Source organism: Martes martes, assembly GCF_963455335.1.
Source record: "Martes martes genome assembly, chromosome: 5".
In the NCBI taxonomy this organism is placed as follows: domain Eukaryota; kingdom Metazoa; phylum Chordata; class Mammalia; order Carnivora; family Mustelidae; genus Martes; species Martes martes.
Window position 1 is genome coordinate 75168000 of NC_137892.1, and position 18312 is coordinate 75186311.

At 35.5% G+C, this 18312-nt stretch overlaps 1 protein-coding gene across 1 annotated transcript in view; it reads right to left on the minus strand.

Annotated features, from left to right (window-relative positions):
* The window catches only part of IPO11 (importin 11), a 208004-nt gene that overhangs the window by 64095 nt on the left and 125597 nt on the right, over positions 1-18312 (minus strand). Inside the window, exons 25-27 of the mRNA XM_080805105.1 lie at positions 17162-17257; positions 16344-16457; positions 9530-9651 (exon numbers count right to left, since the gene is read on the minus strand). Coding sequence (XP_080661231.1) covers positions 9530-9651; positions 16344-16457; positions 17162-17257 — 332 coding nt within the window. The remainder of the gene's footprint in view (positions 1-9529; positions 9652-16343; positions 16458-17161; positions 17258-18312) is intronic.

Here is an 18312-nt window from a genome sequence, read left to right on the forward strand (position 1 = left end):
ACTGCTGATGAATGTTAACAAGAAGAACACACGCTGCTGTTTCGCTGTACATTCTATGATTATGTTAAGTGTTTGGCAAATGCAAACTGAGGATCAACTTTACACAACCACTCTGTACAGATGAGTCAATGGAAGCTTCTTCCAGGGCTTCCAGGAAATAACTGCCAGTTTCTCAAAGGTGAAAGAGAAGCAACAGGAGCAATGAATGAATGGGAATAATGAGCAGAGTGAGCACTGGCAGGCATGCAAAAGGTATCTGCATGCAACAGCTACAGGGAGATAGTGTCTTTCTTCGTGTTGGTGCAGGTCACATATGGACTGTGTGAATGGGAGACAGCCTCGGAGTAAATGAGGGAGAGACTCAGGAAAGCCTAAATTGGTACCTTCACACACTTTGTCAAAATAACGGACAGCAGTAACATTAACAACAGCAGGTATTAATAGAGAGATAGTAGTACAGCAATAATTAAAAGATTAATATTCAATTATTCACCGTTTAATACATTCAACACTCTAATGGCCACTGTATATACATTCTCCAATTTAGCCTCAAAATAACCCATAGAGGGGTGCCTGGGGGGCTCAGTCGATTAAGTGTCTGCCTTTGTCCTGGGATCGAGCCCTGCATCAGGCTCCCTGCTCAGTGGGGAGTCTGTTTCTCCCTCTCCCTCTACCCCCTCCTGCTTGTGCTATCTCTCCCACTCTTTCTCAAATAAATAAATAAAAATCTTAAAAAAAAATAACCCATAGGTACTGGCCAGTTTCATTACCTCACACAGGAAACATCAAAAAACCAAGAGCCAGAAAGGCAATGTCACATAAATAGTAGGTAAAACATGCACCTGAACCCAAATTTAGCTCTCCCCTCCATCATGATGTGTATTTTTCTCTCTGAAACTGCTGGACAGAGTGAAAGCAGAAGCTCAAGGAAAAGAACCCCCAAAAGTCAATGCTCTTCAAGTGATAAGGGTATATTAGCTACACAAGAAAAACCAGAAAGTACACAAGGATTCGTGATTTTACTCCTTTTATACCCTTGTTGGAGACAGTTACTCTGAAAATTATTTTAGGCCTAGACTTGATACCTCAATCTCGTTCACAAACTTCTCTTCAGCTCATTCTAAAATGGTTTGAGATCCTGCAACTTCAAAGTCATCTGAACCATAATTTTGGTCTCTTGGGTGATATGTTTACAAGTTTAATTCTATACAATGGTTGCTGGTTTGTTAAGGGTACCAAGGTCTGTAAGGTGACTGCCACCTAATGAAAAGTTCATCAGAAGCATTTATCTAATTTGTCCTAGATGTGAAGTCCTAGATGTGAGGAAGACATTGTAAGTATAGTATCATATTCACATGCATTCAGGAACTTTCCTTAGTTAGGACAGGAGACAGAAGACAAAAAAACCAAAAAAAAATAGTTGCTCTAAGATGCAAGGGCACACTGAATAGTATGTCCTAACGGTGCCAATGGGATGTATCACCAACACACAGGAGAGTGCTCTAGCACTTAACAGAAATCTTTAGAATACTGCTCAGTGTTGGTTGTGTCAGTACCGTAGGCTTTATAATTGGACAGGAATGTAGGAGCATTTAGGTTCTGCTGGAACCTAAAGCAACTCTTACTAAAGTAACTTTACTCTGCTAGAACCAGAATAAAGTGAATCTTTATTGGAAATGAAAACCAAAATGGACTATTTCCATTCAAATTCTAAGGTAAGGGAATAGAAACACTTTCAAACACTTTAAAAAGGATGGAACTTTTGCGGGGAAGGGGGAAGAAAGTAAGACTTCGAAGCACTGACAGAAAAATTGATGTTCAGCTTAAAAAAAGGAGTTTTATAAATAACTATAATCTTTCAATTAAAAAAATTACCAAGCCCAAGAATTAGTAATTTATCTCTTTTTTCACAAAACTGTTTTGTTTACAGATAAAGGTAGTAAAGCTGCAATTATGGCCCCAATTGTTCATCTTCCTAAACTACCTTGTCTGTATCCTCCAGCTTCTATTAGATTAAAGCTAACAAAATTCAGTATATGAATATTAACTAGCTCGAAAGTAGGCATGTTACTCAATTTCTGTTTGGGAAGAAAACCAGCCTGTAAATTCATAGCAAGAACCAAAAAATACATATGCATAGCCTAGGCAAAAAATAAAATCATTAAAAGCTTTATCACCAAGGGATTTTCCCCAGTTGAACTGAATGATCATAACCAGTAATTACTACAAACTACATTAGATTCCATACAGAAGAAAACATTCTAATCCAAATATCCATTTTAAAAAGCTAAGCGTATCTCTATTTGTAAACCATATATTCAAAGGGCAGATGGAAAATAGAGCCTCAACAGCTGAGGTTCTGAAATTTCCAAGTATTATTAGACACATTTTAGTCTCCTTATCTAACTAGGAGAGAGAGGTATATAGTCACCATTCAAAATATCCTATAATGACTATTCTTTTACGGTCAACTCTGGAAAAATAAAATTTTTTAACTTCCCCAATGACACCTCGCTGCTCCTTTCCGCAAGTTACTATATAATGAGATGATATAAACTGTGAGAAATCAGTTCAAGTCAATCTTCAGGAAAAAAGCAGCAACAGTAAGAGCAATCACCACAAAACTAAAACCCTAGACTGTAAGTTTCATGAGAGGAAGGACTGCAACCGTTTTGCTCCTCCCAGTCACTGTCTAGCATTCCACTGACATTGAGGTCAGTATTTGATGGAATGGGAGAGAGAATGATCATTCGGCTAAGGCATAGGGTAATCACTAAGGGTGCTTTCTGCCACTCTGACTCTGAACTTAGTATACTGTAGAGCACACCGACATAGCTCCGCCAAGGCTGGATCATCTTGGCTATCAACCACACACAAGAAGTAAGAGGAAAAGTATGGTTTCCATTAGGCAGTCTTCTCAGACTGCTCTAGAAGACAAACACAACAATCTGACACACAAACAAAGCACAGCTTTTCAGAAGCAACAGAGACAATATAACTTTAATTGGTAATTTGACTTCCAGCAACAGCTCAACCTACTAATGGAAACCCATTCATAAAATAAGACCCATACAACGTATGAGAATCTTTTGTTTAAAATTACCCATCTCATGGGGTGCCTGGGTGGCTCAGTGGATTAAAGCCTCTGCCTTCGGCTCCGGTCATGATCCCAGGGTCCTGGGATCAAGCCCTGCATCGGGCTCTCTGCTCGGCAGGGAGCCTGCTTCTCCCTCTCTCTGCCTGTTTCTCTGCCTACTTGTGATCTCTGTCAAATAAATAAATAAAATCTTAAAAAAAAATAAAATAAAATAAATTTACCCATCTTTCAAAATGAATGAATACATAAATACATAAAATTACTCACTGCTCTAATCTACTAATAGAATTGGTAACACATTAGTAACTGAGACTTTGATTAATCAGTTTAGAACCAGTCTTTGAGACCCTGGTTTATTTTTAATTGAGGCAGATAATTAGTATAAACAAATGTGTCCACTTATAGTTTTTTACTTCAAAATTAACTACCATTACAATGGAAATAACAAATGATGCAAAAGGAATTACTCAGTGTTTATTGAATGTCTGAGGAATTTATTTATACTTTATTTGTATACCCTGTGCATATTTTTTAATTGTAGCAATTCAGAATAATATAAATTGTCTTGTTCATTATAGCAAATTGATTTTCAGAGACTGTCTTCCCAAGTGTTAGAACAAAAAGATTATATAATAAGGATGAGTGAATTTTTATTTAACTGCAAAGAAACCAAATTATATATTTGAAATTTTAAAAAAAGAACAAAAATATAATTCCAAATCCCACAATCTCACACTACCTTTCTCAATTTATAAAAGTAGATTTAATGCTCAAATGACAACTGTAAATTTTAGAAATACATCCTTTTCAAAGTAAATACATCAAAATTCGTTCCATACTTCTTTTTTGAGAAAGGGTATTAACAGGCAGGTATGCAAAATTTATATATATAACTAACTGAACAGATTTAAAGTATGCCTACAGTAAGTCCATTCAAAAAACTCCTAATTTGCAACAATACTACAAATCAGAGTAGCTACAAAAACTCTCCTTTTTAAGGCTGCTAAATGTGAAAATGTTTTATCGTGTATTAATATGACAAAACTGAAAAATTATCTGGGTACTACTTCAAGTAGTACTTTATACAGTGACCAAAAAGTATGCGATACTTTTTCCCAGGGCTGACAAACTGAGAGATCAAATTAGCTTAATTTTTCAGGCACAAACATTCTTTAGAAGTTCAGACAAATGTTTTTTAGTTGGGAGAAAAAACAGCACACTATTACAGTATAAGTATATTAAATTCATTTTTCATTCATTCGTTAAACTTGCTGTGGACCTAAGGTGTTAAGCATGCTGCTAAGAACAAAAATCGGTTAATATTCGGTGTATTAATCGTGCCTCCTTATCTTTCCATATGCTGATAGTTTGACCAATGGGGCCTTTATGACCCTGGAGAGACTGACCCTCCCAGGGTTACCCAATTCAGAGAGGCAGTAAAAGACTGCCTTCTTGCATAAATTACACAAGCAAACCAACTGATCCAGAGCCCATATACGCAGCTACCTCTTTCATGAGGCTCTAACACTTGGGTCCACTATACCCCTGCCTGTAACAGACAACTTGCAACAGTGCCTACACCCTACAGCCTACCAAAACTATTTAAACTAGCCAATCCTAAACCACCTGACCCTTGCTTTCCCATTCCTTCCCATGGAAACCATATTAAAAGCTCTTGCCCACACTGTGCCCTCACTCCATCTGCAGACCAACCATGGTGTTTCCTTGTGGTTCTGTGTGATGTGGCATGCATCCTCCTCTTGGGAACTGTGAATGACAAAGTATCTTTCAATGGCAATTATCCCCTGATCTGATGGCCTCACCGTATCTGAATAACAGTCAAACCTGCATTTTAGAGCACTCAGGACCTACTAATGACACATTCATATTTAGTAATATCTACTCAACCAATAAATGAATGAATAAGCAAAGACCGAATGCTGGCAACAAGGAGGAAAGCAAACATCAGATGAAAATTTAAAGACCTGAATCCTAGCATTTCCAATATGTGACAAGTTGGGCAGCAGCAAAATGGATTAAAATAACTTCCCCACAAGACGAGTAGATTATCTTTAACAGTATTGTTAGATGGAAACTAATCATTGCACAATTCACAGAGAATAAAACTGAATCTACCTTGAAGGCCTTGTCTTTCTAGGATGCATCTTCTACTCTCTGTCCTTACTACTCTCAAGCCCTTGCTCTAATGCCTTGAGCTGGGGGCAGGGGTGTGGTGAGAAAATGAAGACTACAAAACAGTACATGCTTCCTTCTGAAAGTGATGAAAATGTTCTAAAATCAACTATGGTGATGGCTACATGACTCTGTGAGTTTTCTAAATACTACTCAATTGTATACTTTATGTGGGTAAAATGTATGGCCTATGAATTACAGCTCAGTAAAGCTGTTCCCAGACATGATGTTTCTAAAGCACTTTTCTTGTGAAAGACTAAAAAAATTGAGAACCAATTTTTACTATAGGAAAGCTACGAAAATCTGCAGTCAAATATTTACAGATAAAAGAAAATACTATAATAAAGAATACGTGACGTAGAAGTAAAAAATGTTCTCTACTGTAAGGGATGAAAATTAAAGTCTATCATGTTTTTTTTCTTTTTAATCTGTTTTAAGTAATCTCTATACCCAACATGGGGCTGAAACTCACAACCCTGAGATCAATAGTCACATGCTCTTCTCTTTTGACTGAGCCAAACAGGTGCCCCAAAAGTCTATCATGTTAAATACTCATTTAAAAATGGTCAGCTTAAACAAAGCATAACTCAGGTAAAACAACATGTCTACATTTTAACAATTACAAACTTGTCTTTCATTTAACCATGTTTAAACTATACCAAAATATTACTCTTTGGAAACTATTATCTTGATTCAACTAGTCTAACGTTTTAAAAGTTGTAAAAGGATTTATCTTAGAAACTATCTTAAAAATTCCTTAAATAATAATAAATTTCCACATGTGGGTATTATATATACTAATTTTGAGATAAATGAGAAATATGGAGAGGTACCAAGTGTCCAATCCAAGCAGGTTTAGTAAATCTGACACTTCAGGAGTTTATTATAAAGGCAATTTCTTAAGTAGGTGATAATTCTGAATGCAAAGTGCCATTCCTTAGAACATGTGTGGTTAACACACAATTTTAAAATAAATAATGAATAGGTGTACCGATACTCAATATACCTGAAACTGTACTGAAATAAAAATGAGGGCATGAAAACACAGGGACTTTTACTTTTAGAACTCTGTACTACAGTAAATGGATGAATACATGAAAAAGGAAGAAAGGGATGAAATAAAAACAGCTAACCCCATCTATCCAGGCAGTCTGACCTTGCACACATAAACTCACGTAATCTTTACAACCGTCTCATTAGGAACACACATACATTTTAAAAACAAGGAAACTTAGCCACAGCTAATATAAGTAACACGGTCATCATCAACAGCAAGTCACCAGTGGCACTAGGGTTTCAGAGTGGCTCTGAAGTCTAGAGTTTTTATCAAATTTCTGAACAGAGCTAGTGGATTAGGGTAAAGGAGAGTTTAATAGTTTCTCAAATGGTCATTCTTTAGAGCAGTGATTCTCAACTGGAGGTTAGAAGTTCTACTGGCATCTAAAGGGCAGAGGTGCTGCCAGGTACGTTACAAGGTGCAAGGTAGTTCCCCATAACAAATAATCACCTGGGGGCACCTGGGTGGCTCAGTCAGATAAGTCTCTGACTCCTCTGATACCAGCGAAGATCATGATCTCAAGGTCCTGACATCAAGCCCCTTGTCCAGCTCCACACTGGGCATGGAGCTTGCTTAAGATTCTTTCTCTCTGCTTCTCCTGCCCCCTCTTTAAAAAAGGAAAATCAAAAAAGGGGCGCCTGGGTGGCTCAGTTGGTTGAGCAGCCAACTCTTGATTTTGGCTCAGGTCATGATCTCTGGGTCCTGGGATCAAGCCCTATGTTGGACTTTCTGCTCAGCAGGGAGTCTGCTTGAGGATTCTCTCCCTTTCTCCCTCTACTCCTCCCCCTGCTTGTGTGTAAGCACTTCCCCCCAAAAATCTTAGGAAAAACCCCCCAAAACCCAAATAATCATCTGTCCCTAAATATCACTAGTACTATATGTGAGAAACCATGCTTCAGAACAGTGTATTTCTGCATTGAAAATCTGTTATAGTAAGAGAAGAAAACATTTCCCAATTTCGATCATTAAAAAAATTGCCATGAACATTATTTGCTCGATCTACTTATTTCAGGCAAAGAAAATGTTAAACTGCAATGTCTAAAAGAAATGCAGAAACAGAAAATTGCTATTACATGAGAGATTAACCAGGTATTATTACTGGGGATGCAGAAAGGGGAAAATTCTCCCAAACTCCAACAACTCTGTTGTTTAAGTAGAGGAAAAGTGATAAAACAATAAAGCTGTCCTAAAATCCCACATTACCTTCCATTAGAAATGTGAACATAAATCTTTTTAAGTTCTATCATGAGCCAATGACTATGTGGCAAACTTATACGGCAATTTAGTTTTTTGTTTGCAGATCATTACATTTTCTATATCTATTGAAGTTTCTTTAGTCACTAAGCTGACTATAAAGTTCAGTAATTATTCTTTAGAATTCTATCACTACATTATTTAAGACTTTCTTGGTACCCTTAGGATGACACAAATTCATTGGTGCCCCCAAGATTTTTCTAATACTTCATTTTTAAAAACAAGATCTGATCTTCCTATCATAACTATCTTCTCCCAACTTTTCAATCTGAAATCTTCATGTTTAGCAGAATTCCAAGTCTTATTAAAGTTCTGCCCCTCAATTTAGACAGGATGACATGAGACACCTGCCCCTGCCCCCCACCATGGTCTATTCCTGACTTTAAGAAATCTTGTATTTTCCTGAGAGAAGCTGACTATTTTGGCCACTTGAGTGTTTTTTGAGCACACACTTACATAAAATAAAATATTAAAGCAAACAGTTGTCTCATAAAAAATGTTAAACAAATATGCTTTAGATACAATTAGATACCCTTCATTTAATGTGTGTCACTTCTAATTTACCCTCAGTAATTTCAGGACTTTGTTTTAGAAAAAACCCCAACATGTTTTTCTAACCTTAATTTTTTTTCCATTCATTAATTTATTCTACAAATGTGTACAGAGTGTTGGCTACTGCCAAAGGCCAGGTTCTTTAACACTTCAATTTTAAAGGTCTGAATAACCTCAATCACTATTTATCCATTAAGAAAAGGAAACAGCAATAAAATACTAGGAGCTAAAATTTGGTTTTCAAAAATAAAATGTCACTCAATTTCACAGTGAGGAAATATACTGGTCTTGTGTGTGTCTACCTGCAAAAGAGCACCATTTTGGTAGTTAAAAAGAGCAAACCCTGGAATCAGGTCAAAATATACATAAATAGAACATACATACCACACCCTAGACAAGTTAGTTTACATTTTTAAGTTATTTCTTTGCTCTATAAGAATCATGCCTATATCTCAGAACTATATTAAAAACTGAATGAGATATAAATGTAGCAAAATATAAAGACATACAGTACATGCTCAGTAATCAGAATCTATGCTTATGGTATTAGAACAAAACAAGTACCTATGTGCTTAACTCAAACTATCATATTAGAAATAAATAATACCTACATTTTTAACAAGGATTTCTAAAGCTAACTGGATTTATTTCACTAATTAATCATTAGGAAAGATGTGTTCAGAAAGTTCCCAAAGACAAAACAATCTACTTTATTTTTCTCATACAAAATCAAGTCTTACGACCCGCTTTTATGCCTTTAAAATTAAAAGTACCAAAAAAAAAAAAAATTTCAAGCAGATACTGCAAAACTCCACAAAGACGGGTAAAAATAAAGAAAATAGATATTTGTGGCTAATGCCCAAAACAAAGCATTTTGCATTTGCTTTACAGAAATGAGAATTTTAACAACATTTGTAAACTATAATAAAATGACTTCATCAATGTAATGAGAAAAAAAGTACTTGCAAGCTTCTTTAAAAATAATCCCCCCCCAAAAAAACACAAGATTATGTAACATTCTTTTGAATTATGAGGAAGATCCTTTTTATGAACTGCTATTGACATATTATTCATCTTATATTTAAAAATGACTTAAAAGAAGTCTAATAAAATCTGATTATAAAAAAATGAAAATTCAGACAAAAATTAAATTATTAAATGAATTTGACCAAGTTGAACTGTAGTGCCCACCACTCCACTCCCATTCACATCTTATTAGATCTAGACCAATACCTGCCCCAGCATTATCTACTAACAAAATGAGCATTCATATACACAAAACAATACTGCCCAGCAACATGCAGCAGTAACAATGGCAAAAAAAAAGGTGATAATATTTTGATGTTTTAAAAAAATTCTAAAAAATATTTCCTCACCTATTATCAGATGGCAGAAGAGAGAGCAAAGCCAAAGCTGAAAGTTTTCTTCTTTCAGGCTGCGTAATGTTGTCCATGCGATCAACCCACATTTCAATCATATTTCCCAAAAGCTGGTCCATCTGAAAAAAGAGCAAGAGGCATCTCACGATATTTGAAATGCTAATTACTTGTGGATAAGTACTGTTAAAGGCTAAAACCTCATAAGGCATGGTTGAAGTTCAATTCCAACAAACCACAGAATTGTAATACAAGAAATTGGGACCAGTCTTGAGTTGGAAAGGAATAATTTGAGCAAAACCAGAAAATGACTCTAATTAATCTTGGGAACCAATTTATTCTGAGAGCTAAACAGGCTGTTCAAAACCAATATATAGCCAGGTGCCTGGGTGGCTCAGTGGGTTAAAGCCTCTGCCTTTGGCTCAGGTCATGATCCCAGGGTCCTGGGATTGAGCCCCACATTGGGCTCTCTGCTCAGCAGGGAGCCTGCTTCCTCCTCTCTCTCTGCCTGCCTCTCTGCCTACTTGTGATCTCTGTCTGTCAAATAAATAAAAAAAATTAAAAAAAAAAACAAACAATATATAGCCAATGAGTAGTTTTAGTAATTTCATTTACTAAATCACCAATCCAATACATTCTTCCGGTACACTAAAAAAGTAAATGCATTTTTCAAAACTGTCAACTTGTACTTAGGTTATAGTTATTCAGTTAGATGATGAGATATTTAAATGTTTAAGGTATAGTTTGTTGGACTGATTCACTGCTACTTTCAGAGGAAAGGGCAGGTTGCAATCTCAACCTGCAGAATTTCAAAGAAAAATAAACCAGTTTCTAAGACATTATATGCAATATTAAAAATAAATGAACATAAGGGGCACTTGGGTGGCTCAGTCAGTTAAATGTCTGCTTTCACTCGGGTCATGATCTCAGGGTCCTGAGATCGAGCCCCGCATTGGGCTCACTGCTCAGTGGGAAGCCCACTTCTCCCTCCTGCTCTGGTCCTCCCGCTGATCACACACTCTCGCTAACACTCCCTCTCTCAAATAAATAAAAATCTTTAAAAAATAAAAAAAAAAGAAATCAACATAATGCAGAGGTAGAAAGTTTGCTGGTTAATTGTACCTATCAACCTTATTTAGGCTAAGGTGTCCAGTTGTATGGTTAAATACTAGTCTAGATGTTGCTGTGAAAACATTTGGTAGATATGATTAACATGTACAAAGAGGTGACTTTAAAGAAAAGAGATTACCCTAGATAATGTGAGGTTAGGCTTCATTCAATCCGGTGAATTTTGTCTTAAGACCAAAAATTAAGGTTTCCCAGAAAAGAAGAAATCTTGCCTCTAGACTGTAACACAGAAATCCTGTTTGAGTTTTCAGTGTCGCTAAAAAATTAGAACTTGCCAGTCCTCATAATCCTTAAAATAAGTCAATTCCTTAAAATCACTACCTCCCGACTTCCCCCCACCCATTCTCTCCTCTCATTTTCTCTTGTCTTTGTGTGTGTGTGTGTGTGTGTGAGATATATGTACATGCACACACACACACACACTAGATTCTATTTTTTTCTGGAGGACCCTGACTGATATACTGATACACTTAGAATCTAGAAAGTAAAACACAACCAACTGTAGTGTTCATACAGACTGAATGTGAATCTCAGGGTTTGCCTCATAAACACTTGTCCACTTATAGCACATTTTTTAAAAATGCATTTAATATCAAAATCTCTACCTCATGAATGTTGGTAACTTAAAGTCAATCTTAAGTTCTCATACTTTTCTACTTTTATGCCTCTACGTATTTTCCGAGAAATACTTCAACATTTTTTTAAAAATAGTAAATAGTCAGGCGCCTGGGTAGCTCAGCTGGGTAAGTATGCCACTCTTGATTTCTGCCCAGGTCATGATCTGAGAGTCATGGGACTGAGCTCCATGACATCATGGTCTTCATGATCTTTTCAGTGGTCTTTTCTCTTCATGGTCTTTTCAGTGAGGACTTCCCTCCCTCTTCCTCTGCCCCTCCCCCTGCTCCCATATGCATGCTCTCTCTATAAAGTAAATAAATAAATCTTTAAAAAATATAAAAATAAACAGTCAAGGGAACACTTGTTAATTCAAGATAGTTATTTATACTTGAGCTCTGCAAACTATGTCCTGCATCCTAAGATGCCACAGTGGACTCACAGAATATTTACAATTATTCAGAGAAACACAGAAATATCAGTCAGATACTACAAAAACTGTTCCTTATGATGACTTCCTATCTTTACAAAGTATTACCCAGAGATCCAGGTAAAACAAAAAGTGAAGGTGGAGGACTCCAATCTGATTCTGAAGTTTGTGAATCTGAGTGGTGCTCAACAGGCACATATATTTCATTAGTGAGTACTTGTAGATATTTAAGAATAAAATAAAGATATTCTTTCTTTAGACTTCTGTGTATTATTTTTCAATAACTACTAAATTATTAGGACAAAAATATGTATTAAGCTATTTGGACCCAACCACTTAATAGAAGGAACTGTTAGATATTTTTATTTCTTTTGGCCTATGAGCACTGTGACTATATTACAAACACACTAAGGGAACCATGAAACACAACCACTTGGTAACTTCTGATATATACCACGTGTCTTCAATTCATATTTCATTTGGAAACAAATGGTAGAGATGCTCTCCAGATTACTGCAACTATTATCCAGTAAGCAAGATTTTAAAAAACAAACCATTATCCATTATAAAAGCAAGTATCAAGTCATCATTAAAGTGTAATATAGTCAACCAAAGCTACAATAATGTACCTGGTTGAAATAAAGATTCAATCAGCATAGAAAGATATCTTTATTGTCCACTTTTATTTATAGTTTATTTATCTCCTTCATTATAAAAATACTTAACAGTACAAAACTGAATTTGTGGGGACTTTAATTAAACAAGCAATTAGAACATAGGGATCAGCAAACCTTTTCTATAAAGGGACAGTTAAGTCATATTTAAGGTTCTGTGGGCCATATGTTCTCAGATGCAACTATCCAACTCCCAACATCAGTCATAAACAACAGGTAAAAAAATGGACACAGATATGTTCCAGTACAAAATTTGGGGTAACTTTCATGTGTCAGGAAGTCCTATTATTTTTTCAACCAATAAGAAATATGAAAAACCATTCTTTATTCACAGGTTTGATAAAAACAAGCAGCAGACAGGATCTGGTCCATAGGCCATACATAGTCTGCTGACCCTGGGGAACACAATGTACAGACCCAGAACAAGGATAAAACAAAAAAGGTGTGTAGGATACAAAATGTAAGGAGGTGCTCATTCTCACCACCTCATTTGTCTCACCCAAACCTGGCCCTGATAATAAATACATAGTTCCCAATACTACAAGAACACCCAGAGAGACCTAACTAAAACTTAGGAGACTAAGGCAAAGTTACCCAGAGGAGTTAAGCTTTAAAGCAGAATAAAACAAGATAAGGAATCAAGTTAAGGAAGGTGGGAGACTGGAAGGGAGTGTCTGAGGGACAGGGAGTGAAGAGCCTGTATGCAAGAGCTCTGGAGCAAGAAAAAACTGGAAAATGTTCTGTGTGCTGAATGGCTACCAATGAGCTCCAAAAGGAAGCTAGAAGAGGCTAAAGGAGTCACAAACCAGATTACAGTAAGCCTTTGTAGGCAAACTACATTAGAGAGGTCAGACTTACTCCTCAATCTAAAGAAATCTCAAAACCAAGGAGGTTTGCAACAGGGAAGTGATAAAATTCTATGTATGTATTAGAAAACTCAATATGGTTGCTCTGAAGTACATGTTCAGTAAAGTCTGAAATTCTAAATGGGACAAATGGAACAAATCTTTTGTACAAAGATAAACCAGTAACATTGCTCAAATTATTCAGCTACAAACATTTTTATTACATCTTTATAATTAAGTTATTTACCCTGGAAGCATATAGACATTATGAAAACAATCTTAGTACTGAAAATATGCATTTGCTGGACCCCCATGAAACCCCACTACAATGAAAGTAAAGAAATATAAAAAACAAAGGAATAATCCCACAGGGTCTGTAAAGAGGAGCAACTACATTGGGTAAAGACAGCAACAGTGTTTGGAGGATGGTGGGTGGACGAAAATGTTAAGTGACTGGGCAGAACAGAAGCCTGAAACCAAGCTGCCTGCCAAGGGAATAACAATCTAAGATAAACAGATCTGGTTCTCAGAACCCTGCAACCCCCAGGCCACAAAGGAGGCAGATGGGAGGCACAGAACTCAAAACAGAAAAACTGGGAATCTATACAAGGAATAATTAGAATCTTATAGATCCCTTCCCACGCCCACATAAAATCAGATGACTTAAATGAAAATCTAGATCCTGAATGCTGAGACACCCTCATTGGAAAAGCCCCTTTCCCCCATCCTGAGTTCTGCAACACTTGTTTATACCAGAAGAGAAGCTTTCATACAGGAGAAAAAGGGTAAAAAGGGACTACAAATACTTTGATTTTCTAGTAAATCTCCCCACAACAAACTACCATTCTTCAATACCCCAAGGATAAGCTCTAAATTAGATGATTAGTCTAAAAAGTTTTCATTATTCATTCAATATAAACAAGGAACGTTGAAAGACTGAATAACAAATGCTTAGAAGGGGGCGCCTGGGTGGCTCAGTGGGCTAAAGCCTCTGCCTTTGGCTTGGGTCATGGTCCCGGGGTCCTGGGATCAAGCCCCACATCGGGCTCTCTGCTCAGCGGGGAGCCTGCTTCCTCCTCCCTCTCTCTGCCTGCTTCTCTGCCTACTTGTGATCTCTGTCGGGTAAATAAATAAAATCTTCAAAACAAAACAAAACAAAAAAACAAATGCTTAGAGGACAAACTGTTCTAACCCTGACTTGTGCAACGAGTACAGCTCTTCTCCCAAAGATATAAAATCACTCTTAATTTAACTTGGCTTCCTCTACTATCTCATACTGTTTTCAAGGATTGAGAAGAGAAATCTTTCTCTAAGATCGCTGCTTCCCTCAAAGCTCTCTAGATTTACTGGAACTCATTTCCCTATTTAATTGTTGCATATATTTTTGACGTTCTTCATTGACTGTGCTCACAGTCATTAGCAGCATTTGAACTAGAATAGTATTTTATTCACTTCATCTCTACACTCAATCATGATGGCTTGACAAGTCAAGTTCTCTGAGGAAAAAAAGAATGTCCTCTTCATAATGAAAAATGAAGACAGAAAAGATAAGAAGTGTTCCATGAAAAACCTGTGCTCTAAAGATGGATCAAAAGTAAGTCTGAACCAATGATAACAGCTCTTTTCCTCAATCTTTCACACTGCCAATGGGTTTCAACACTACCAGCAGTAGCCACAGTTCATTATTTCTCTTTAATATGAAATTAACCCCAGTGGAGGCTGCCTATGCATAGTGCTGATGATTGTACATTATGAATACATTTAAAAGCATTGATCCATATACTTAAAAATCATTGAGGGTAAATTATATGTTATATATATTTTATCACACACACACATAAAAATTTAAAAAAATGTAACATAGTAGATACCTTTTCTCTTCCCACAGCACACTGCTGAACATTATCTCTGACATAGCACTCATACTGTTATTGTGAAATTGCCCATTCAAGTACTCTCTCCCTGAAGGTTACTCTGAGCTTGTCAAAACAAGTGTCTCCAGTGCATAGTGTAAAGTGCCTGTTCCAAGACAGATAGGAGGCAGTACACTGTGGTCACTGAGATATCAGGCTCCAAAGTCAGGTTGCTGGAGTATATAAAGCAATTCCATCATTTACTAGCTGTGTGAAATTGAGCAAGCCAGTAAAACTCTATAAGCCTCAGATTTCTCAAATGTGAGATGGAAATAAAAATACTATTATCTCAATGGGTTGTTTTGAGAAATTAATATAATACATGGCATTTATATTGTTGTTAAATATAGTTATTATTAAAATCACTCAACAAATTTTGAACTCAACTGAATAAATTCATTTAACAGTTTAATATTACCCCATCACAGTTAAATTTAATAAAGGTAATGAAAAATCTTACCTATCTATTCATCTAAACAAAGGCTAGGATTTCTAATTAGCTTATATCTAAATCTAATTCTAGAAAAACTTTGTACATTCTAAAATTTGCACTTCCTTGTTCTAGATTTCCTTGAAGTAGTTTTGTTTCCCAAACCAAAAGATTTTATAAATTGCCTCCATTCTAAAGACATCATTCAAGTACTTTCAACTTTCTATATCTTACTAATTTTTAAAGATTAAAGACTTAATACATAAAAGCCAAATTTTATATAATGTATATAGTCTCAAGTAACCAACTCACTCAAGAACCTGTCTCGTACTTACCCTGGTGGCTGGTTTCAGTTACAGTTTTTTTAAATAAGCCTTTACTGAAAAAGTCACTTCCCATAATAATTATGATGGAAACGCATCACATGACACTACGAACAAGTTCAGTAAAGGAATGGAACAAAGACAGTAAACAATTTTATGTAAAGTATTTCTTTCCTTTTAAGTGTCAGTTAAAAAAAAATTGCAACCATAAACGAATCAAAATTCCATCCTACAGTTAAGCAGAACAAAACTATTATGAAAGAGAACTATTGTAAATTTCAACTGCCATTCAGAGATTTTTTCTTTCTTCTTCAAAATTACAGGTACAATGTAAGTTATTAAAGTCTTAAAATACAAAATTTTAAATACAAGAGTTTTATAGAATTATTATTTCTCCAATTATTTCCAATCCTTATTTGAAAAGACTGTCTTCAATTTAAGTAAACTGATTCTTACCTCCTGGTTAAATTTATGTGCCATCTCATTAAGAAGTGAAGAAAAAAAACTAGTGTTTTGTAGCAGGACTCGACCCATAACTCCAAGATACGTTGACATCACAACAGGGTACCTCTGTATAATCAAAATACAGCACACATACAATTTTACCAAGGTATGAGTATAAACATGACTATGAACAATCACAGACATGGTAACAGTCAACAGGGATATAAAATAATATTCTCCTTCAAAATCACTTTAGGATATACTGCCAGTATTATCTGAGTTATAAATAACTTTCTAAATATATGCCATACAAGGTAATATATATGTGCTACATATATGTGTGTGTGTGTGTGTGTGTGTGTATAATGTGGATTTTAAAGAAAAACACAGAAAGAATACTTACCAATGGCTAATTTACTTATAGCAATGTAAATACTCATACAATACATGATTATGTGAATCCACTTAAGAGACTGACTTAGAAAATAATCGGTATTTTCATATATTCAATATGTACTATAATTAGCACTGTTCTTTCCCATTACTCTGCTTCAAATCTTTGTGGATGAATACACACACATGCATATAAGTGAGAGAGTTATCAAAAAAAAAAGCAGCAGCCGCAGCTATAGTTTGTTGGAGAAAGAAAAGGCCAAACTGTATAACTACTCTGAAAATTACTTAATTTACTTCAAAATAATCCAATAGTAAGAAAAGTTTTCTTTTTATATCTAACAACAAAGAAGAAATAATTTTCCAATAAAGAAGGAAAATTAAAAGTAGAACCCTAGAGTCCATTACTATTCTAAAAAGCTTAAGGAAAATCTTACCTCTCCTTCTATAATACCTCTGAAAACACAGGGTAGAATCGGTTGAAACATTTGTGGACCTAATACTGGGTTCACTTTAAGGGCATTTTCCACAACCTAAAAACCAGAAAGACTCATTGGTAACACTTTATAATCCAAGTCACTGCTTCATTATAATACAGGTAAAGAAAACAATGATTAAATATCACACACTAAATCTTAGAATACATACAAACATATAAGGTATCCAATATTCTAGCACTGGATACACTTTTACAAGAAAATTCATTAAAAATGGATTTGATATAAAATTTGATATGAGATGTATAATAGACACAGCTATGCATCTCACAAAGAATTATAATTAATCACATCCTAATAACAGATACCATGTTCATTATTACATTTTCATTTTAAACAAATAACCCTTACAAAATGGTACACTAATAAAATCAGCACAAAGCATTTCAAAAGTGTTGGCTTTCAAAAGTGAGGCAAAAATACACAATGGGGATAAGTCTCTTCAACAAATGGTGTTTGAAAAACTCAATAGCTATATCCAAAAGAATGAAACTGAAGCCCTTCCTTAAACCATCACAAACAACAACAACAACAAACCAACCCTCAAAAGTTATTGAAGACCTAAATGTGATTCCTGAAACCATAAAATTCCTGGAAGAAAACATAGACAGTAATCTCTTAGACATCAGCTGCAGAAACATTTTTCGAGATATGTCTCCTTTGGCGAGGGAAACAAAAGTAAAATTCAACTATTGGAACTGCATGAACCCATCAACAATAACAAAAAGACAATCCAACTAATGGAAGAAGATATTTGCAAATAATGTATCTGATTAGGGATAATATCTAAAACACATAAAGAATTTATACAACTCAACACAAAAAGACAAATCAAAACAATAAATAATCCTATTAAAAGTGAGCAGAGCACATGAATAGATTATTTTTCCAGAGAAGACATACATATATCCAACAGACACATAAAAAGATCATCAACATCACACATCAACAGGGAAATACAAATTAAAGTCACAATCAGCTATCATCTCACACCCATCAGAATGGTTAAAATCAACAACATAAGAAACAAGTGTTGTTAGCAAGGATGTGGAGAAAAAGGAATCCTCATGCATTGTTGGCAGGAAAGCAAG